General features: G+C 39.5%; 1 protein-coding gene across 6 annotated transcripts in view; it reads right to left on the bottom strand.

Moving 5' to 3' along the window:
• The window catches only part of kita (KIT proto-oncogene, receptor tyrosine kinase a), a 43,201-nt gene that overhangs the window by 5,940 nt on the left and 13,727 nt on the right, over positions 1–23,534 (bottom strand). The window contains exons 4-17 of one of the 6 annotated variants that reach the window (XM_089001150.1): positions 23,093–23,232; positions 21,835–22,027; positions 19,060–19,249; positions 17,375–17,490; positions 17,168–17,282; positions 12,591–12,775; positions 9,972–10,078; positions 9,778–9,904; positions 5,964–6,068; positions 4,683–4,793; positions 4,385–4,526; positions 2,951–3,075; positions 2,715–2,845; positions 371–493 (exon numbers count right to left, since the gene is read on the bottom strand). In XM_089001150.1, coding sequence (XP_088857276.1) covers positions 371–493; positions 2,715–2,845; positions 2,951–3,075; positions 4,385–4,526; positions 4,683–4,793; positions 5,964–6,068; positions 9,778–9,904; positions 9,972–10,078; positions 12,591–12,775; positions 17,168–17,282; positions 17,375–17,490; positions 19,060–19,249; positions 21,835–22,027; positions 23,093–23,232 — 1,910 coding nt within the window. The remainder of the gene's footprint in view (positions 1–370; positions 494–2,714; positions 2,846–2,950; positions 3,076–4,384; positions 4,527–4,682; positions 4,794–5,963; positions 6,069–9,777; positions 9,905–9,971; positions 10,079–12,590; positions 12,776–17,167; positions 17,283–17,374; positions 17,491–19,059; positions 19,250–21,834; positions 22,028–23,092; positions 23,233–23,534) is intronic. The other 5 variants (XM_089001152.1, XM_089001151.1, XM_089001153.1 and 2 more) reach the window with 5 other exon arrangements.

Here is a 23,534-nt window from a genome sequence, read left to right as displayed (position 1 = left end):
TGCACTTGATTAATTTTCTTTTTTTTAATAGATAAATAAATAAATAAAATTGAGGTAAGTGATTTATTCATACAAAATATGATGCCTGTTAGGGAATCGGGGCACTTGATTAATTTTCTTTTTTTTTTATCATAAAGACAAAGAAAATATCAATTAGAGTTCAAATGTATACACATTTGAACCGACCGCTTACTGCCACCAACAGGACTGGAGTTTCACTACATCAATTTTTTTTAAATCATAACCGTTTTTCCGTACCGTTATTGTTAAATTGGCTGTGAAATATTCTGTTGTTTTTAAAACCTCTTGCACATGATGTAAACATTCAGTTTTGGCGTACGTGATCTTGTCATGTGTGAATGTAACTCACGTTGCCTTTGACAACATAGTTGGAGTCCGTGTTGATGTCTCGGGCCAAGCCGAAATCACAGATCTTCGCCACTCGGCCTTGAGTCAGCAGAATGTTTCTGGCCGCGAGGTCTCTGTGGATGCACTGCAATGGGATGGAGTGTTGGGGGGTGGGGGGTGGGGTCACCAATGAGATTTCGTGTGTGACATCATCAGAAATGAATTTTATTTATTTCCTTATCACCAACTGGCAGACACTTGACTCTGACAGTGATTAAATTTTAAACAGCGTGCTACGGCATGCTGATCTGGATAGGCTTCCTAGCGGTGGAAACGTGAGCCTCGCTTTGTGCCGAGACGGAAATCAGATCAATCAAGAAGACCACAATAGGATCGTGAAAGGTGTTATGGACTTACAGCCAGAGTGCAACATACCAGAATCAGATCCCAACGGTGTCGAGAAGCAGACAATGCTTGAAAGTTTAGCGAATGAAAAAAAACATTTTCTGATGTCGAAAAGAAAATACTACAGTACAGGTAACATCTTACGCCCGACTCGATTTACGACCACCCGTACTTATGACCGACCCTATTTAAAAAAAAATAATAATCTACGCCTGGCACCGCAACGCGCTAGCAGGCCGGCAACCTATTATTTACCTATTTTGATCTAATGTTGACCTATTATTTGACCTAATTTTCACCTATTATTGATCTAATTTTGACCTATTATTGACCTATATCTCTACAGGTAATAACAGACTTACGACCAACTCGACTTACGACCACCCGTAAGTACACATACATATATATTACGTTTTATTTATAAGCGCCTTTCAAAACTCTCAAGGTCACTTTATAGTCACAGGATAAGTTTTTCTGTGGGTGAGCAGCGGCAGCCACACAAGGCAGCATTCACTCAACTGATTTTATATATATATATATATATATATATATATATATATATATATATATATATATATATATATATATATATATACACACACACACACACACACACACACACACACACACACACACACACACACACACACACACACACACACAGGTAACACCTGACTTATGACCGAGTTCCGTTCCGACCAAACGGTCGTAAGTTAAAATGGTCGTAAGTCGAAATCCGTTCAAAATGTTCAATAGAAACTCGGAGGCTAAATGACTCGCAACCCACCCTCTGGTGCTATCACACGATCGATTGCTGTGCGAGAGTGAGATGCTAGCTATATATATACAGTAAAGTCTCGTTATATCGATATTCAAGGGAGTCTGAAAAAATATCGATATAACCGGGACTATCGATATATCCGACCCTGTTTGCATGTAATAATCTCCGTGCGTGCATAGAAATAGTATCGATATAACCGGGACTATCGATATATCCGATATCGATATAACGAGACTTTACTGTATGTATATATATATATATATATATATATATATATATATATATATATATATATATATATATATATATATATATATATATATATATATATATATATATATATATATATATATGTGTGTGTGTGTGTGTGTGTGTGTGTGTGTGTGTGTGTGTGTGTGTATATATGTATGTGTGTATATATGTATATGTAGTATTTTTTCATTTTTTTTCATATTTACATTGTATTTATAAACGCCTTATCTATACACTTTTAAAATATACATGTACATATATATACTTAAAATATCCATACTGTACATATACACTTTTAAAAATATATATATATATATGTTTCTATATTTAAAAAAATCATTATACAGACACTCCCCTCCTTATGAACATTCAAGTTACGAACAACAGTACATACAAACATTTTTGTAGTAACATACAGTAAAGTCTCGTTATATCGATATTCAAGGGAGTCCGAAAAAATATCGCTATAACCGGGACTATCGATATATCCGACCCTGTTTGCATGTAATTTTCTCTGTGTGTGCATAGAAATAGTATCGCTATAACCGGGACTATCGATATATCCGATATCGATATAACGAGACTTTACTGTATGTAGTCTTCTCTCCAGTTGTATATTTACATATCTTTATTGGGCATATATTTTATTAAATGTTTTTTGTTCAGTATAAACCAATACAGGTTACTTATACAAGCCTTAAACATACTTGTATAACATACATTTCATACAAAATATAGCACTGAAGCAACTTATGAACAAATTCACCTCACGACCGACTGTTTGGAACATATCTCGTTCGTAAGTTGGGGAGCGTCTGTAATTTTTTGGGGGAAGATATCCATTTTTATCAATGTAGCCAGAAAATAAGCCGATCAAAAGTTCACAATTGTTTGGATGTGACTCATATGACGTATGATAAATGCTCACATTCTTGGAAGCCAAGAACTCCATCCCTTTGGCCACCTGATAAGAGAAACTCAAGAGATCCTCAGTGTCGAGCGACAGGCCGTCATCGTCGAACATTTCCCTCTCGGGGTCTCCTTCGTTGTAGAAACCGCCTGGGAAAGAGAGAAAAAAAAAAGGAGGGGGGGGGGGGGGCATGAAGTTGAAATGAAATTCAGACTTTTCTATTTATTTAGTTTTAATCGTAACTTGACAAATACCCGACTCGCCTTTGCGGAAGGAGCTTCTCTTCTCCACGTTACTTGTGTTTGACGATGAGGATGAGGACGAAGGCGACTTGCCAACGGCAGAAGGCCGCATGGGCATGTAGCCGTTCAAGCTGTCACTGCGACGAGAGGAAAAAAGGGAGCAATCTGAGAAGCGGCTTTTAAACACCCTACTCCTACGCACGGTCTGGATTAGTAAAGCAACACTTTTCACGCTCTCCGGGACTTTACGCTCAATTCCCATTTCGCAGTTTGTATTTTTTAATATATATTAATTTATACATAGCTATCTATCTGTCTGTCTGACTGGCTAGATAGCTGGCTAGCTATCGATCTAGCTAGCAATCTACGTATCTAGCTAGCTACCTACGTAGCTAGCATTCTATGTATCTAGCTAGCTACGGTAGCTAGCTAGCTATGTATCTAGCTACCTACGTAGCTAGCTAGCTAGCTACGTATCTAGCTATCTATGTATCTAGCTAGCTACCTACGTAGCTAGCTATCTATGTATCCAGCTATCTATGTATCTAGCTATCTAAGTATGTAGCTATCTATGTATCTAGCTATCTACGTATCTAGCTATCTATGTATCTAGCTATCTACGCATGTAGCTATCTATGTATCTATCTATCTACCTATCTAGCTATATACTGTATGTATCTAGCTAGCTACCTACGTAGCTAGATATCTATGTATCTAGATAGCTACCTATGTAGCTAGCTATCTACGTATCTAGCTATCTATGTATCTAGCTATCTAAGTATGTAGCTATCTATGTATCTAGCTATCTACCTATCTAGCTATCTACGTATGTAGCTATCTATGTATCTAGCTATCTATGTATCTAGCTATCTACCTATCTAGCTACCTACCTGTGTAGCTATCTATGTATCTCGCTATCTACCTATCTAGCTATCTACGTATGTAGCTATCTATGTATGTAGCTATCTACGTGTGTAGCTATCTATGTATCTAGCTATCTACGTATGTAGCTATCTATGTATCTAGCTATCGACCTATCTAGCTACCTACCTATGTAGCTATCTATGTATCTAGCTATCTACGTATCTAGACAACTAACTAGCTATCTATGTATCTAGCTATCTACCTATCTAGCTACCTACCTATGTAGCTATCTATGTATCTAGCTATCTACGTATCTAGACAACTAGCTTGCTATCTAACTAGCTATCCTAGCCATCCTAGCTTCTCTAGCCTTTCTAGCTTCTCTAGCTTCTTTAGCTATTCTTTGTTTGTTTTTGTGCACCCTGTGACTGGCTGGCAAGCAGTACAAAGTACATCCGAAAACAGCTAGAATAGCTTTGGACCTTTAGCAATCTATCTAGATGTTCAGATTCTGAATGACTGTTTTCCCAACTCGGTGTGGTGGGCAAATATATTCTTTGGCGTGCACTTGAAACAACTCACCCTGCTGTGACCCTCTGCGACACCACATTTCGATAGTAGCAGTCTTCATCCGCCTTGGAGACCAAAAAACGTTCCCTCTTCCTCCGTAAAAAGTTGAGCAGGTCGCCAAAGCAGCAGTACTCTGTAATCACCAGCGTGGGGCCTTCCGGCACACAGACAAACACATATTTAACTCTTTCAAGGACAGGCTGTTACGATAATGGACAGTTTAGCATGTTAGCAAGTTTAAGAAAGGTTTAATATGCGGAGTAGAGCGATCTCAAAGACCGACCTAAACCCCAACGAAAATGGCTCTTACCACCCACGGTGCAGGCTCCTAGCAGATTGACTATGTTCATATGGTTTCCTAGGTAACTGAGAACCTTCAGTTCGGACATCAGGGCTTCCTTTTCGGTGGCATGAGCGCTCGCTGCGAGAGAAAACCAAAAAAAAATAACAAACCAGCAGATAAACAACTGATCTTACCCTCGTCCAAACAAAAGACCAAATAAAGTTCTGACATTTCATTTTCTGCGATTTCCTCAAAAGTACCGTATTTTACGGTGTATAAAGCACAATCAAAAGCCTTTGATTTTCTTCAAAAGATGATTTTGGCAGGACAAATATGCCAGCACCGATTTTGATTGGGAGGAATGTCTGTGCCATTTGACTGTCACCATTGGACAGCTCTGGGGCGATTGTGCAGCATTTTCACAGTCACAATTTTTTCAGCGAAAAGGTCGGTGCTGTTGGAAGGTCTGCAGCTTGGAATTGAAGTGGATTTACGTGGTTCAGGAGATGTGAGACAATCTATTTTCGTCAATGGATGCTACAGCTTCATGTTTGCTTTCAAGATTTAGTTTGTAGCAGATGTGCACCATGACATCCCTGATCCACTGGTGAAAAGGATGCTTTGATCCTCTCGTTTTTCATCTAGGACTGCTTCATACAACAAATAGGGTGCAGAAAGTGTGTGTCTTTGTGTTGTCATATTTTTATTTTGTGTTGTTTTGACTTTAAGATGGCGCCGCGAGACTGGCTGCCTTTACAGCAGTTCCTATATTTTGTTTTTTGTACGTCTTCCTTTCCTTTCCTCTTCTTTTCATCACTTTGCTGCTGTGGAATGTAAATTTCTCCATTGCTAGACTAATAAAGGCAAATCCAATCCAATATAAAAGCTAGCTAGGCAGCTAATAGATAGCCAGATAGACAACCAGCTAGATAGCCTTTCAAAACTCTCAAGGTCACTTTACAGTCACAGGATAAGTTTTTTTGTGGGTGAGCAGCGGCAGCCACACGCGCCAAAGTTCACTCAACCCGAAAGTAACTCAAATAGATAGAAAGCCAGCGAGCTAGATGATAGATAGCTAATACTACTACTACTACTACCATTCTACTACTACTACTACTACTACTACTACTACTACTAATAATAATAATAATAATACAGTGGAAAATACGGTCAACAAATTCTGGATTCATGGGGGTCATACGAATCATCCTATCTCTATTTTTTTCACGGAACTTGCATGAGTTCTAACATCCGTCTCAACGCTCGGTTATTCCCGAACGCTTTATCTTTATCTGTCCTCTGACGTACATTTTAGCATCTTAACCGCCACCGTGGTGACCGAATCAGCCTCGGAGATTCCGTACGCCGTAGCTTCCACCACTTTTCCGAAAGCTCCCGAGCCGAGCGTCTTTCCTGCAGAAACATACAAAGACATCCAGAAAGCTGTTATTCAACCTTCCCCAATTTTGTTTTCCCCATCCCTTCCCTTCCCTTTCCACTGGCCCCCTGCCAGCATTACTGGGACAACACCAGTTGAGCCCCCGGGCTGTGTACTCGAGCACCAGGACGTGCAGGATCCTGTTGGAGGAGGTTGGCGAAAAAAACAACACCCAGGGTATGTCAATATGATGACGTTAGCAGTGAAAGAAGGAAGATGTTTTGGTTTTTTTTTATTTATATTGAGCCTTTTCCGGACACCATTGTGGTTTTCCAGCTCTGTCCATCAATCTTTAATCAAACATTATACCACCGCCATTATCTGGGTGTTGGTTAATCCGGTTTTGGCCTGTACTGTAAGTCAAATCGCAGTTTAAAGAACAACCGACGCCTCCTGACGAGTTGTGTCCATAATTTGCTAAATCACTTCAAATGACTTCTACTGACTGTATTTTACAAAGATCCCACCGCATGTGGCTATATTTTACGTTCTAAGACTCGCGCTGAATATTCAGGAAGTCTTGTTTTTGAGTTGATGAATTCCTGACGTGACGTCACGTCTGGAACGCCCCTGAGCGAGAAAGCGACACACAATGCATTTTGGGTCCTTTGTTTGGTCTGAAAACATCGTGTTGATCTGTGTTGATGGCGAAATTAGAAGGAAATAACACAATGGTGAATCGTTGTGTGTTGCACCAAGATGACTATTTGATACTAGTTGACACAAATTCCCAGCAGACAAATCAGCCCATTTCCAACAGAGCTTGTGCGCCATCTTGTGCATTTTCTGAGAGCTACATTGGAGTCCAGACGCCTCAAAATGATACGGAAGGACTTCTTTAATCGATTGCAAATATGTATGCTTTCCTCTTCAGAACTACAGTAAAGTCTCGTTATATCGATATTCAAGGGAGTCAGAAAAAATATCGATATAACCGGGACTATCGATATATCTGACCCTGTTTGCATGTAAATTTCTCCGTGCGTGCATAGAAATAGTATCGATATAACCGGGACTATCGATATATCCGATATCGATATAACGAGACTTTACCGTATTTGAATCATATTCATAACTGGATGAGTAACAAGGAAGCATGTTCTCCGAATCTGAACTCTCTGAAGTCATTGTTTTGATTCTGGAGCAAGGCAAGATGTCTTGACGTGACATCATGAACAAGGGGGCGGGACATTCTGAAACTGAAACTTTCTGAGGTCATTTTGAACTAGTTTTGGGACACTTTAAGTCATTTTTATTGGTGTTTTGCATTTGACTCGACGCAAGTGTTTTGACGCCATTTATATGCATTAGAGAGAGCTAAAAAAATATATATGCAGAGATTATGTGAATTAAAAACAAATTGTGAATAATTCGGATTTTGGTAAAAACTGGTAACTGTGGCCATTTTTTTCACCCCCAAAATTCCTGTGAGAACTAAATTAATCCTCAGAAATATGTTAACTTTTTCCAAAATACTTCCTTAAAGGACAACCCACGTCTCCGGACAAGTTGTGTCCATAATTTGTAAAATGGCTTCAAATGACTTCTACTTGATTGGTCTGAAAATGTCGTGTTGCACCAAAAAGAGGCAGAAGAGGGCGACCAAGCTCCATGTAAGGAATTTACCAGCCTGTGGAAACGGACTGATTAATTCCTCACACGGAGCTTGGTCGCCATTTTCTGCCTCTTTTTAGGTGATACATTTCACCCCAATGTTGCCTCAAAATGGCATGGAATAAATTCTTTAATCGATCGCAAACATGTATGCTTTCCTCTTCAGAACTATTTGAATCATATTCATAACTGGATGAGTAACAAGAAAGCATATTGTCCGAATCTGAAGCCATTGTTTTGATTCTCCAGCAATGCAAGACGTCCTGGCGTGACGTCACGAACTGGGGGCGGGACTTTCTGAAAATGCCCAATTCGCAGCTCAATTTTTTTTTGCAGATTTTGGACACTTTAAGTCATTTTTATTGGTGCTTTGCATTTGACTAAAAATATCATACTGCGTGTTTTGGGTATTTTACAAAAAAATGGTGTCGGTTGTCCTTTAAGTGACTGTCAGTGTGGTGGTTCACGCGGTTGGCTTTTCATGCAGACAGTGTGGGAATCATGACTTTCCCACGAAATGTTGTTCATGGATAAATGGGGTTTTACTGTCCACAATGTGTATGTTTTGGATTTAATGAAGTGTGAGAAAAATGAATGGTCTTTCTGTTCCTTGTTCCTGACGAGCTATTCAAAAGGCCCAGTGGTTATGACTGACACACATTCATGTCCCCACACTGTCCACAGTCGCCCTTGACAAGCCTGTGGCTTGACCCAAAACTGAGAAAAGGAAGCAAATTCGGTTAAGCGACATAGAAAAGATGCGTTTCAAACGCTCATAAAGCGTGAAAATAAATGATCATCTTTCTGGTTGTCCGTGAAATCGCAATGGGATTGTTTTGTTTGCGCCTAAATCTGTAAAAAAAAACACAATACAAAATGTGTACTTCCGGGTTGAGTGAACGCTGTCGCGTGTGGCTGCCGCAGCTCACCTGCAGAAAAAATATCCTTAGACTGTAAAGTGTCCTTGAGAGTTTTGAAAGGCACTTAGAAATGACATGTATTATTATTATTAATACTATTATGCCCCGTGAAAAAAAATGAAGGTGACACACTTTAATGCTCAATTACCACATCTTAAAACCATTTTCAACCGTATAAAGCACAGAGAAAGAGATATCTGAGAAATTTTGGAAATCTGATATCAAGGTCTGAAAAGTGCAGATGCTCGGTGCTATCATATCAAACATGACCTGCGCCCAAAGTGAATCAGGCGTGAAACGGTAATCCGCAACACGTCTGTGTAAACTCTCAGTCATACAGGAGTGTTCCATCAATGAGAAGGTTTCTTCAGCCGTTTATTCAATACATTGTAAAAATGAATATTGTCAAGAGCAATACATTGGCGAGACTAACAAATAAAAAAAAGACTATCAACATCGCAGGGATCATACTAGTGGTCCTCAATCTGCAATACATATGCACCTAAAAGCTAGCATTTGACGACAATGAGGTTAAAATCTTAGCGAAAGAAAATTTGAAAGGGGAGTAAAAGAAGCGATTTTCATAAAACAGCAAAACTCTTCACTAAATCGCCATGGTAGGGTGAGGTTCAATTTGGATCGTTCCTACAACCGACTTCTTAGGCAATATAGGCTTAGTTATGCTGATAAGGTGATACCAGATCAAATGGGGCAATCAGGCCAGTCGTAGACACATACTCGGGCAGGACAATAGAAGTAATCGGTGGAGCCGCAGGGAGTAGTCCTCTGCCCCCTCCAACCTGAGAGCAGGGACCAATCAGAGCAGAGTCTGGCACCGCCACATCTGGACAGTAGGGATATATATATATATATAGTGCCAAACTACCAGCAAAAGATTTTAGTTCGCTGACGAAACCTCTAGCATAAGAAACGAAACGTCCGACACCTTCAAAGAAGTCCGGATGACGGCTGAAGAAACCTTCTTATCGAACGTCCAGTTTTGTAATTTTCTCCACATGTCGTCTCGCGTGGTTACACCCCTCCCTTCTTCCGATCTATTAGCTTCAAGGCCCAAAAGGGTCGTCAAAAGTGACCCGAATGTGACCGACATATGACATCAATGTGCGAAATGGGGGGGCCTGAGACTCACCAAATCGCAGGTTGTTTCTGGGAAACTCCCACTGATGATCGTAAGGGAGCTGCGTGGGGTCGATATAGACGTAGTTGTTCCCGTGGATTCCTTCGATCACCTTCCATTGTACTTGGTATTTCGGTTTCTGGAACAAAACAAAGTTATTGAGGACAAAATGTTTCTTCTTCGTGTCAGGACTTCTAGGTTCATACCTGCAGATACTTGTAGAAAAGTGTAACCAGAACCAAGCAGAGGACGGAGGCGGCTGATACTAAGCCGATCAGCATCGGGGTGAAGAGGCCGTGAGGAACGGTTCTCTCTGCGGGGAGGGAAATGACAATATCGCGGGAGTCTGTTTAGGGTGAGGCAGTGTCTGAAACTCATGACAAAAAGTTATCGGACATCAGAGCAAACAACTCTGAAAAGTTGCCTGCCCAGCCGTAAAGTTGCCTGCCCCATTTTTCACAACTTCAAACACAATAATACGACTAATCGCAAAAAAAAACCCACCAAAACATTGTTGCAAAGTATGAAGGATTGATAATCAGAATACAGAATACTTAATTGGTTCCCAGACAGTGTGTAAGGCGAAAAGTGTGTATCCCAAAACTTAATTTCCCATAGGAAACCATTAAAATGAGAATAATCCGTTCCCAGGGCCCCATAATTTTCTACTTTCTATTTTAACAAATCTTAAAACTACACAAAATATACCTTATTTTATGTATAATAATTGTGATATGGTATTATAATTAAAGAAATAAACTGTACTGTATAATAAAGTTGTTTTATTTACCTTTGTGATGGTTGTTGATGGCTAGATAGAATGGTGTGGCCGGTTTCATCAGCATTAAAGGGCAACCGACGTCACATTTTTGTTTTTCAACTGTAACTATATTTTACGTTTTAAGACTCGCGCTGAACATTCAGGAAGTCTTGTTTTTGAGTTGGTGATGAGTCCGTAAGTGACGTCAGAAAAGGACCGCCTCCTGACCGTAAAAAAGACGCATTGTAGCGTCTTTCCATCACGTCAATGTATTTTGCTGTACTGTTTTCTTTTGAAAACCTTGTGTTACACCCAAAAGCCGCCAGCAGAGGGAGTCCAAGCTCCATGGAATGAATTTATCAGCCTGTGGAAACGGGCTGATTCAATCCTCACAGCTCGGTGGCCATTTTCTTGCCTCTTTTTGGGTGAGACATTCCCATTCGCAGCTCAATTGTTTGCAGATTTTGGACACTTTAAGTCATTTTTATTGGTGTTTTGCATTTGACTAAAAATATCATACTATGTGTTTTGGGTATTTTAGATGCTATAAAACGTTTTTCTGATGTCAGTTAAGAAACAAAAAAGTGACGTTTTAATTCATAATATTGACGAAAAGCACAATTTCGGCATGGATTGAACCTCCAGTGCTCGTCTCCCGTGAACCATTTGGTAAACAGAACCAAAGCGAGACACGATCGGCTGTAATAAGATGTGCAGATAGGAATTATCCAGAGTGCATTGTTTACTTTATGACTCCAAATCCATGTGCTGTCATAACGGCTCCTCCATCTGCCGCCACAATACCCCCACTACACCCCTACTCCCCCCTCCACCCCCACCAAACAAAGCTGCATTGCCGTCGCCAAAAAAGTACGGGGTAGCGGGTGGGGGGGTCCACCTTAGTCAGGACTTGCAGGTGTCGTGTGGCACTTTGGAAAACCACTGACGGGTTGACCGACGGATTTCTTCTTGCAGACTCGGCATTCTCAGATTTGAAGCGGGGGAGAAAGCTCCTTATCTTTATAAAGAGCTTATTACAGACCAGTGAACAGAGCAGCCAACAATAAAGGCCAGCCAGGCCCAGGCATGGATACATACAACTCAGCTGTTAAACACAACAAGTAGTCTTTGTTGTGACAAATAAATAAATAAAAAACAAATAAATAAATAAATAAATACACCAATGAATAGATAAATACACAAATAAAGAAATAAATACACCAATAAATAGATGAATAAATAAATACACAAATAAATAAATGCATACACACAAATAAATAAATACACAACTAAATAAATAAATAAATAAATAAATAAATAAATACACAACTAAATAAATAAATAAATGCACAAATAAATGACTACACCAATAAATAGTTAAATAAATAAATACATAAATGAATAGATAAATAAATAAATAAATACACAAATAAATAAATATAATATAAAAAATATATAATATATATATATTATATAAATTATGTATAAATATAATAATACTAATAACTAATATAATATCACTTTATGGAATATAAACATATTTTATTGTGTTTTATGGACGATAAACATCTTCAATTGTGTTTTATGTAAAATTCATCCCGTTTGAAGATTTGAGATCGCTATATACACCAAAAATTAATTTTCGATTTATTGATTTTTAAACCATATAATTTAATGTAATGATTAGATTTCACCATTTAATTCATGTAATTTAATGTAATGATTTTATTTTACCATTTATTTAATTTTACCAATATATATATATATATATATATATATATATATATATATATATATATATATATATATATATATATATATATATATATATATACACAATGAGCAAAATCATAAGGCAATGTTGATCTCATATAAAGACCTGCAGCAGCTGTAAAAACAAAACATTAAAAGCCGCCAAGACAATCGGAGTCCATCAACGCTTTGTTTTTCCCTTAAAATCTTGTTGACAAAATTTTACATTTTACATCGTAGTCTGTTTTAAAGAAGCCTCCATTTCGTATATACACTATGTGTGGTGCTTAGTAGCGTTTACGTGGTTTCTCACCGCTAATGGAAAAGAGCGTGTAGGCCTGTTCGCCCTCCACCGTGGCCACGCACTCCAGTGTACTGAAGCGTCCCCGGCTGACGTTGACCCGGCTTTCCACTTCCGTTTTCCCAAACATGGGGCTGAACAGCGTAATGGTGATGATGTCTGTCTCTTCTTGGCTAGCGTTCACCTGCTGGGAGCACCTGGGGGACAAAAATGGCGGGGGGGTTGTGAAAATAAATATAAGGAACAAGGGCTGGATGATGTTAACAGGAGTCTGGTGGGAACGGCTAACTGGTTATTAGTTATTTGGATGGAAGGACCCGAAATTGAGACCACAAATTGTTGGAATGCCACAAATAGTGTTGTTGTGTAACACAGCTGTGTTGGTAATTGAGCTAATCCTACCCTAGCTTAGTTTGTTATACACGATGACGGTTTTATTGCTAATTATGCTGAGATTTTGCTACCGCTCAATTGTGTAATTATTGTAGCGCCGATGCTAATATGGCCAATAATAATAATAATAATAATAATAATAATAATAATAATAATAATAATAATACATTGAATTTATAAGCGCCTTTCAAAACTCTCAAGGTCACCTTACAGTCACAGGATAAGTTTTTCTGTGGGTAAGCAGCGGCAGCCACATGCGCCAGCGTTCACTCAACCCGGAAGTAACTCAAATAGAATAGTAAGACAAATAGATAGAAAGCTACCTAGCAAGCCAATAGATAGCTAATAGCTAGCTAGCCAGCCAGCCAGATAGCTATTGCAAACTTGTTATTCCTTGTGCGGTTAGAAACATGCGGATTAAAGTTTTTTTTTTACTGTCGGAAAGTCACAAAAAGGGGCGTAATTTTAGTCGGGCACATTTTGGACAGCTCGGGATTCTTATTAGGACGATTTGTGTGGTTGTATAACACAGCTGTGTTCCTAACTGAGCTAATCCTATCCTTGCTCATTTTTGTTTAACAGTGTGACGGTGATGTAGCATTGCTGCTAATTAAAAACAATTAAAAATTATTGGTTGTTAGTTATTCGGATGGAAAGGGCCCGGATTTGAGACCACGAATTGTTGGAATGTCACAAAGGGTTCTTTTTAGAACAAATTGTGTTGTTGTGTAACACAGCTGTGTTGGTAACTAAGCTAATTCTACCCTGGCTTAGTTTGTTGTACACTGTAACAGTTTTGTTGCTAACCATGCTAAGATTTTGCTCCTACTCAATTGCGTAAATAATGTAGTGCCAATGCTAATGGAGGCTAATGCAAACTGGTTATTCCTAGTCCAGATAGAAACATGCGGATTAAATGCGTAATTTTAGTTGGGCACATTTGTGGACAGCCAGTGATTCTTATCAGGACGATTTGTGTGGTTGTATAACACAGCTGTGTTGCTAACCGAGCTAATCCTATCCTGACTCAAGTTTTGTTTGACGGTGTTTGTTTTGTGACGGTTTTCATACTGATTTTTACTACCGCTTAGGCGTGGTTATTAATGTAGCACTGCGTAATTAATGTAGCGCCGATGCTAATATGGCTAATGCAAACTGGTTATTCCTTGTGCGGATAGAAGCATGCGGATTATAGTTTGTTTACTGTCGGTAAATCACAACAAGGGGCGTAATTTTAGTCGGGCACATTTGTGGACAGCTCGGGATTCTTATCAGGATGATTTGTGTGGTTGTATAACACAGCTGTGTTGCTAACCGAGCTAATCCTATCCTGGCTTTGTTTTGTTTAACGATGAGACGGTTGTCATGCTAATTTTGCTCAGATTTTTACTACCGCTTATGCGTGGTTATTGATTTAGCACTGATGCTAATTGAAAACATTTCAAAGTTATTGGTTCTCCAGCTACAAGTGTACTGACTTTAGACCACATACTAGACAAATTATGTTGTTGCATAACACAGCTGTGTTTGTAATTGAGCTAATCCTACCCTAGCTTAGTTTGTTATACATGATGACGGTTTTGTTGCGAGCTATGCTAAGATTTTGCTACCACTCAATTGCGGAATTAATGTAGCGCAGATGCAAATGGGGTGCTAATGCAAAGTGGTTATTCCTTGTCCGGTTGGAAGCGGATTAAAGTAATTTTAGTCGGGCACATTTGTGGACAGCCAAGGATTTTTATCAGGACGATTTGTGTGGTTGTATAACACAGTTGTGTTGCTAACTGAGCTAATCCTATGCTGGCTCGAGTTTTGTTCGATGGTGTTTGTTTTGAAACGGTTTTCATGCTGATTTTGCTCATATTTTTACTACCGCTTATGCGTGGTTATAAATGTAGCACTGACGCTAATTAAAAATAATTCAAAGAAATTGGTTCTCCGGCCACAAGAAAACTGACTTAAGACCACACGCTGCTGAAAATTCACAACAGGTGTTTTTATTTCAGGAAAGCATGTTTGTGGACAATTTTAGTCGGGCATATTTGTGGACAGCCAGGGATTCTTATCAGGACGATTTGTGTGATTGTCTCAAAATGTGTTGCACACTGAGTACGTCCTATCCAATAGCTTTGATATTGAAGCTGTGACACCAAACACATGTTTTGGATTAAAAAAAAACATTCCAAGCTCCACACATTATTATTTTCATGCTCTGTATGATAGTTTTTTTACATCATTAATAATTGTATCCAATGGTTTGATAGATAATGGGTGTAAAATGAACAGCAGATTTTCGACACCCGTGCGGTTTATTTTGGGTTGAAGGCAAACTAAGATCGCGTTATTCTTCACCGACGTGCTAAATGATTAGGAATGTCTTAACACAACGGCGGACGAGCCGCCCGCCACCACTATGTTACTTTTTTTTTTTTTCAGAGTTAGTTTCGTTCAAAGTTTCCCACTGGAAGTGGTTTTGGTTTGCATTTCAAAAAAAAAAAACCTGCCAAACGCAATTCAGTATAATGTAGTCAAACCCTCTTATTTATCCAGGACAAAAGCTAATATTAAAATAGGTAGGTAGGTAAGTAGGTAGGTAGGTAGGTAGGTAGGTAGGTAGGTAGGTAGATAGGTAGGTAGGTAGGTTAGTTGGTTGGTTGGTTGGTTGGTAGGTCGGTAGGTAGGTAGGTAGGTAGGTAGGTAGGTTGGTTGGTTGGTTGGTTGGTAGGTCGGTAGGTGGATTGGTAGGTAGGTGGATTGGTAGGTAGGTAGGTTGGTTGGTTGGTTGGTTGGTAGGTCGGTAGGTTGATTGTAGGTAGATTGGTAGGTCGGTAGGTCGGTAGGTTGATTGGTGGGTAGGTGGGTAGGTCGGTAGGTTGATTGGTAGGTAGGTGGGTAGGTAGGTAGGTAGGTATGTAGGTAGGTAGGTTGGTTGGTAGGTCGGTAGGTGAATTGGTAGATAGGTGGATTGGTAGGTTGGTTGGTAGGTAGGTCGATTGGTCGGTAGGTTGGTAGGTCGGTTGGTAGGTAGGTGGATTGGTAGGTAGATAGATAGATAGATAGATAGATAGATAGATAGATAGATAGATAGATAGATAGATAGATAGATAGATAGATAGATAGATAGATAGATAGATAGATAGATAGATAGATAGATAGATAGATAGATAGGTTGGTTGGTTGGTAGGTCGGTAGGTGGATTGGTAGGTAGGTAGGTTGGTTGGTAGGTTGGTTGGTTGGTAGGTCGGTAGGTTGATTGTAGGTAGATTGGTAGGTCGGTAGGTCGGTAGGTTGATTGGTAGGTAGGTGGGTAGGTCGGTAGGTTGATTGGTAGGTAGGTAGGTAGGTAGGTATGTAGGTAGGTAGGTAGGTTGGTTGGTTGGTTGGTAGGTCGGTAGGTGGATTGGTAGATAGGTGGATTGGTAGGTTGGTTGGTAGGTAGGTCGATTGGTCGGTAGGTTGGTAGGTCGGTTGGTAGGTAGGTAGGTGGATTGGTAGGTAGGTTGATTGGTAGGTAGGTGGATAGGTAGATAGATAGATAGATAGATAGATAGATAGATAGATAGATAGATAGATAGATAGATAGATAGATAGATAGATAGATAGATAGATAGATAGATAGATAGATAGAAAATAGGAAGAAAAACAGATGTCCATCAAAAAAAATCTATATTTTTAGAGTTTATTTCCCTGAAAATAATATTAAAAACTACTTCACTTTTATCTAGTAAAATCTAATAAAATTAATTATGTAACATAACATATAATACAATAATAAAAAATATTAAAGTATTAATTTGTATTAAAAAAAATTGAACTGTCTTTCATGATCCCGCCAAATAATAGAATTATTATTTTTTTTTACTCATTGTGAAAAAAAGGCAGAAGAATATTAAAAAAAAAAAAAATACTCCCATGATTTGAACATTTGTTTTTTTGGGAAGCGGGGAAGATAATTGATGAATTATCATAAAAAAATGTTGGTCTCTAGTACACTAATTCCCTGAAGTGAAAATTAGGGTGAATTTGAATATTTAATTGCATCCAAAGTCAACAAAATTGAGTAATACAAACCGACACGCCCAAATTAATATGGATATGAGTATTACCAAATTAATTTTCAGAAGACAAACTGAAATAAATTACACGGGCGCCGTCGTCGACACCAGTGCCCTTGGCGGTCATTGTTTGGCGCTCACCTGATGTAAGGCTGCTCGCAGTAGTACCACGCGATCTTAGGAGCGGGAAATCCTTCGGCCACACAGCGCACTTGACCGTCCACTGGTCCCTCGTGAGACACAATTTCGGGTTTTGCTAATAAGGAATGAGACATAGTTCAAAATGCAAAAAGGCAAGTGTAGCATATATTAAAAAAAAAAAAAAAAAAAAAAAACGTAGCCACTCACTGGTCACAAAGATGGTAAAGGTCTCATTCATGGAAACGTCCCGATTGGATGCTTTAAACGTGTAAACGCCGCTTTCCGACGTCTTCAGTCGCACTAACCTCAGTTCGCTGCTGTATCTGAACACAAGGGGGAGACGTTTTGGGTCACGGAATCAACAAGATCGATAATCATTAAAAAATAATAATAATAATAATAATAATAATAAAAATGAAAACACATTTGCTTGCTTGTCAGTTAAGCACGATTATATAAATACAGACACTCCCCAACATACGAACGAGATATGTTCCGAACGGCCGTTCGTAAGGTGAATTTGTTCGTAAGTTGATTCAGTGCTATATTTAGTATGGAATGTATGTTTCAGGTTTATATAAGTAGTATGTTTAAGTCTTGTGTAAGTAACCTGTATTGGTTTGTACTGAAAAATAAACATTTAATAAAATATATGCTCTATAAAGATATATATATATATGTGTACACCTGGAGAGAACACGACATATCTTACAACAAAAATGTTCATATGCACCGTTGTTTGTAACTCGAATGTTCATAAGTAGGGGAGCGTCTGTATTCTTATTATGAAATACAAATATTTTGCCATGATGACCTCATTTAATTGTAAACCATATAAGCATGCAGTGATGGTACTACATATATATATATATATATATATATATATATATATATATATATATATATATATATATATATATATATATATATATATATATATATCATGATACCTTGGCTTACAAACTTAATTGGTTCCCAGACAGAGTGTGTAAGGCGAAAAATGTGTATCCCAAAAATTAATTTCCCATAGGAAACCATTAAAATGAGAATAATTCGTTCCCAGGTCCCCATAAAACATAATTTTCTACTTTTTAATTTTCTAAGCATTAAAACTCCACAAAATATCCCGTATTTTATGTATAATAAATGTGCTATGGTATTGGATTGGATTGGATTTGCCTTCATTAGTCTCGCAGTGGAGAAATTTACATTTCACTGCAGCAAAATTATGTATTATAGTTAAAGAAATAAACTGTACTGTATAATAGTACAGTAAAGTCTCGTTATATCGATATTCAAGGGAGTCCGAAAAAATATCGATATAACCGGGACTATCGATATATCCGACCCTGTTTGCATGTAATTTTCTCCGTGCGTGCATAGAAATAGTATCGATATAACCGGGACTATCGATATATCCGATATCGATATAACGAGACTTTACTGTATATAAAAGTTCTGGAAATATGACCTACAAATTTCCATATTCGATTTCGTACCTTTATTAAATTTCTTCAAATTCGTTTCATATTTAAATACAACTTTTTCACTTGAGTTACTTTGACCCACCACTTACGCAACAGGTGGGTCAAATCTTGTTTTTGTCACGAAAGAAAAGACGAAAACAACAACACACGATGCTTAGCGTTATGATATGATGTCATATTTCCCTTGGTGCTCTTGAATAACATTGCAAATACTTTGTTTTCTTTGCGCGCATTTAAATGACGTCTTATTTTCTTGTTCTGTTTTTTTTTTTTTTTTTTTTACTTTCAAACAACCCGAGGCACTTTTAATCTTCTCCCTATTTGTCAAGAAGCTGTGAGGCCCCGTGGCTGACTGCATGCTAAATTCCACACTCGCCGTTTATGGGAGGGGGGGTGTCTTCGCACCTGTAGTCCCGCACGCTTTGCGTGGTGATGACATGGTCGCTGTTGTTCTTCAGTTGGTGGGCCATGAAGCTCCAAGAGAAGTCGCGCGGTTTGGGGTAAGCTTCCATTTGAACCAGCAGGGATAAGCTATCCCCCGCGCGCACGTGGATGGTTCTGTTGCTTGTCGACGTCACGTTGATGAATCCTTTGTCTGCAGGGGGCAGGTTAGAGGGGTGGGGGGAGTACCAACCCGCATGTTATCATATGACTTGGAAAAGTAGCACAAGTTCTGCTCACAAATTCAGAGCTCTCTCCGGGCCGATTCAACCCGACACAATGGCTACCTAAAAGTGGTAACCCATCAAACAACAGTTTGATGGAAAGTAGAGAGAAAGTAAGGCAAGAATCATAGATAGGAAGGGAGGAAAGAAAACAGGATGGAGGAATGAAAGAGGTCCCTAAAGGTCCCTGCTTCGATCCCGGGTTTCGGCACCAATTATAATGGGTTGAAAGTGATTGGTAATAGGATGTGACATCATGTAAAGGAAGTATCAGGATATGACGTATCAGGAAGTCCGAAACGTAAACAAACGATACAAAAGAGATGTTTAAAGATGTTCGTATAGCGATGGAAGGTAGGATGGAAGCAAATAGTGAGCAAAGGGAGTCAAGGATGATAGAAGGAAGGTAGAAAAGATTGAAGGATGGAAGGAAGGAAAGAAGAAGTGTGGACTGGTAAATTGGTAAATCAAATTGACCCATTGGAAGGAAGGAAGGAAGGAAGGAAGGAAGGAAGGAAGGAAGGAAGGAAGGAAGGAAGGAAGGAAGGAAGGAAGGAAGGAAGGAAGGAAGGCGGGAAGGAAGGAAGGCGGGAAGGACTTGGAAAAGTAGCAATCTTAGTAGTAATCTTAGTGGGTCAAATTGACCTGAAGGAAGGAAGGAAGGAAGGAAGGAAGGAAGGACTTGGAAAAGTAGCAATCTTAGTAGTAATCTTAGTGGGTCAAATTGACCCGATGGAAGGAAGGAAGGAAGGAAGGAAGGAAGGAAGGAAGGAAGGAAGGAAGGAAGGAAGGAAGGAAGGAAGGAAGTAAAAAAAGAAGGAAGAAAGAGGAAGGGGGGGACTTGGAGAAGTAGCAATCTTAGTAGTAGACTTAATGGGTCAAATTGACCCGTTGGGAGGGAGGGAGGAAGGAAGGCGGGAAGGACTTGGAAAAGTAGCAATCTTAGTAGTAATCTTAGTGGGTCAAATTGACCTGAAGGAAGGAAGGAAGGAAGGAAGGAAGGAAGGAAGGAAGGAAGGAAGGAAGGAAGGAAGGAAGGAAGGAAGGAAGGAAGGAAAGAAGGAAGGAAGGAAGGAAGGAAGGACGGAAGGAAGGAAGGAAGGAAGGAAGGACTTGGAAAAGTAGCAATCTTAGTAGTAATCTTAGTGGGTCAAATTGACCCGATGGAAGGAAGGAAGGAAGGAAGGAAGGAAGGAAGGAAGGAAGGAAGGAAGGAAGGAAGGAAGGAAGGAAGGAAGTAAAAAAAGAAGGAAGGAAAGAAGGAAGGAAGGAAGGACTTGGAAAAGTAGCAATCTTAGTAGTAATCTTAGTGGGTCAAATTGACCCGATGGAAGGAAGGAAGGAAGGAAGGAAGGAAGGAAGGAAGGAAGGAAGGAAGGAAGGAAGGAAGGAAGGAAGGAAGGAAGGAAGGAAGGAAAGAAGGAAGGAAGGAAGGACTTGGAAAAGTAGCAATCTTAGTAGTAATCTTAGTGGGTCAAATTGACCCGATGGAAGGAAGGAAGGAAGGAAGGAAGGAAGGAAGGAAGGAAGGAAGGAAGGAAGGAAGGAAGGAAGTAAAAAAAGAAGGAAGAAAGAGGAAGGGGGGGACTTGGAGAAGTAGCAATCTTAGTAGTAGACTTAATGGGTCAAATTGACCCGTTGGGAGGGAGGGAGGAAGGAAGGAAGGAAGGAAGGAAGGAAGGAAGGAAGGAAGGAAGGAAGGATGGAAGGAAGGAAGGAAGGAAGGAAGGAAGGAAGGAAGGAAGGAAGGACTTGGAAAAGTAGCAATCTTAGTAGTAATCTTAGTGGGTCAAATTGACCCGTTGGAAGGAAGGAAGGAAGGAAGGAAGGAAGGAAGGAAGGAAGGAAGGAAGGAAGGACTTGGAAAAGTAGCAATCTTAGTAGTAATCTTAGTGGGTCAAATTGACCCGTTGGGATGAAGGAAGGATGGAGTTAAGGAGAATGAGGGAGGGACTTGGAAAAGTAGCAATCTTAGTAGTAATCTTAGTGGGTCAAATTGACCCGTTGGAAGGAAGGAAGGAAGGAAGGACTAGGAAAAGTAGCAATCTTAGTAGTAATCTTAGTGGGTCAAATTGACCCGTTGGGATGAAGGAAGGATGGCGTTAAGGAGAATGAGGGAGGGACTTGGAAAAGTAGCAATCTTAGTAGTAATCTTAGTGGGTCAAATTGACCCGTTGGAAGGAAGGAAGGAAGGAAGGAAGGAAGGACTAGGAAAAGTAGCAATCTTAGTAGTAATCTTAGTGGGTCAAATTGACCCGTTGGGATGAAGGAAGGATGGAGTTAAGGACAATGAGGGAGGGACTTGGAAAAGTAGCAATCTTAATAGTAATCTTAGTGGGTCAAATTGGGAGGAAGCACAAAAGGGAAGGAAAGAAGTCAGGAAGTTATGTGATGAGGTTTGCAAGGATGGAAGCAATGAAAAGATGAAGGAAGGGAGGAAGTATTGAAGGAAGAGAAAAGGATGTCAGAAGGAAGGAAAAGGGTGAAGACAAATGGCATCTGGCCAGATACTGACCGTAGACATGGAGCCAAACGGCGCGCACGCTGACCCCTTTCTCGTTCTCGGCTTCGCAGCTGTAGCGTCCGGCGTCGCGTCGGGCGGCGGCGCTCACCCGCAGAGTGGCGCTGCGCATGTGGTCCAAGTGCTCCACCCGGATACGCGAGGCAGTGTCAACCTTTGCTGGTTGCTGTGGATACCAGACGGCACCCTGTCAACGCCCAGAAATCTCTAGAGATTAACCCCGTCGGCACGGCTATCCTCGCCAACCGCACCTGACACGCCACACACAATTTCCGTCAATTTGGGATATCCGGTGAAATTGATCCATTGTTAATTGAGTGAATATTGATTAGTACAGTGATACCTTGGCTTACGAACTTAATTGGTTCCCAGACAGAGTGTGTAAAGCGAAAAATGTGTATCCCAAAAATTAATTTCTTATAGGAAACCATTAAAATGAGAATAATCCGTTCCCAGGTCCCCACAAAACATAATTTTCTAATTTTCTAAGCCTTAAAACTACACATAATATACCTTATTTTATGTAAAAAAATGTGCTATGGCATTATAATTAAAGAAATAAACGGTACTGTATAATAAAGTTGTTTTATTGACCTTTGTGAGGGTCATTGATGGCTTGATGGAATGGAGTGGCCGCTTTCATCAGCATTAAACACTTGATGAGGAACGTAACCTTCTTCTTTCACCATCTTGAGGAATGATCCCTTATAGGTGCTTTTGCTGCGATAATTTTACCTAGTTCCTCATCAATTGTGTTATGTTTAGCTGGGTTGATAGCTTTTTGCATCAAGTGTACAGATGCCTTGTGCGGGTTGTTTATGGAGCCTAATTGATGGGATATTTTAACCTTGCAGTCTACACTCTGCCTTTGAACTATCACAGTTGAAACTCTCTCACTGTCGTCTGCCTGTCTCTTTAATGTTTAAACCACCTCCCCTCACTGCGGCGTTCTTGACCAATCACGTGGCTTTAACCAAAGACTGGGGGTGGGGAATAGAGGACAAAAACAGTCGGCTGCCATTTTGTTGTTCGCAAACGACACATTACTCATTGAGGCATCTCCGTGTACGAAAATAGTTCGTATGGCAAGGTAAATTTTTCATCAATTTAACGTTCGTCAACCAAAAAGTTCGTAAGCCAAGGGGTTCGTAAACCGACGTATCACTGTATTGATCGGAATGGTGACAAATATATTCCATTCTTTTCGTCTACATTTTGTACCATGTAAAAAAAAACTGCAAAAGTATCTCACCGAGTTGTGCGGGGCGACCCACTTGAGCTTGATGTCGCCGTTGACGTTGGTGGTGTTGCACGTCAGGGCCACCGACTCATTCAGGGTCAGAATGACCCGCTCCGGCACTTGCATCTCAATCACGGGAGGCGCCACAGGGACTAGAACGGGGTCAAGTACGAATTGTCAATTTTGGTCGACTTGTTATTGTTGTGAAGGACAGAACAATGTTTTTATTTATGTGCGTATGTATTTATTCATTTATTCATTCTTTCATTCTTTTATGTATTTATTTATTTATGCATGTATTTATGTGTTTATCTATTTATGTATTTATCAGTTTATCAATGTATTTATTTGCATGTATTTATTTATTTATTTGACTCTTTATTTCTTTATGTATATGTATGTATGTATTTATTTATGCATTTATCAATGTATTTATTTGCATGTTTTTTTATTT

Source organism: Hippocampus bargibanti, linkage group LG07 (assembly GCF_051943395.1).
Source record: "Hippocampus bargibanti isolate YZ-2025 linkage group LG07, ASM5194339v1, whole genome shotgun sequence".
In the NCBI taxonomy this organism is placed as follows: Eukaryota; Metazoa; Chordata; class Actinopteri; order Syngnathiformes; family Syngnathidae; genus Hippocampus; species Hippocampus bargibanti.
Note: the sequence above shows the minus strand (reverse complement) of the source record. Positions and strands in the feature narration are given on the sequence as shown.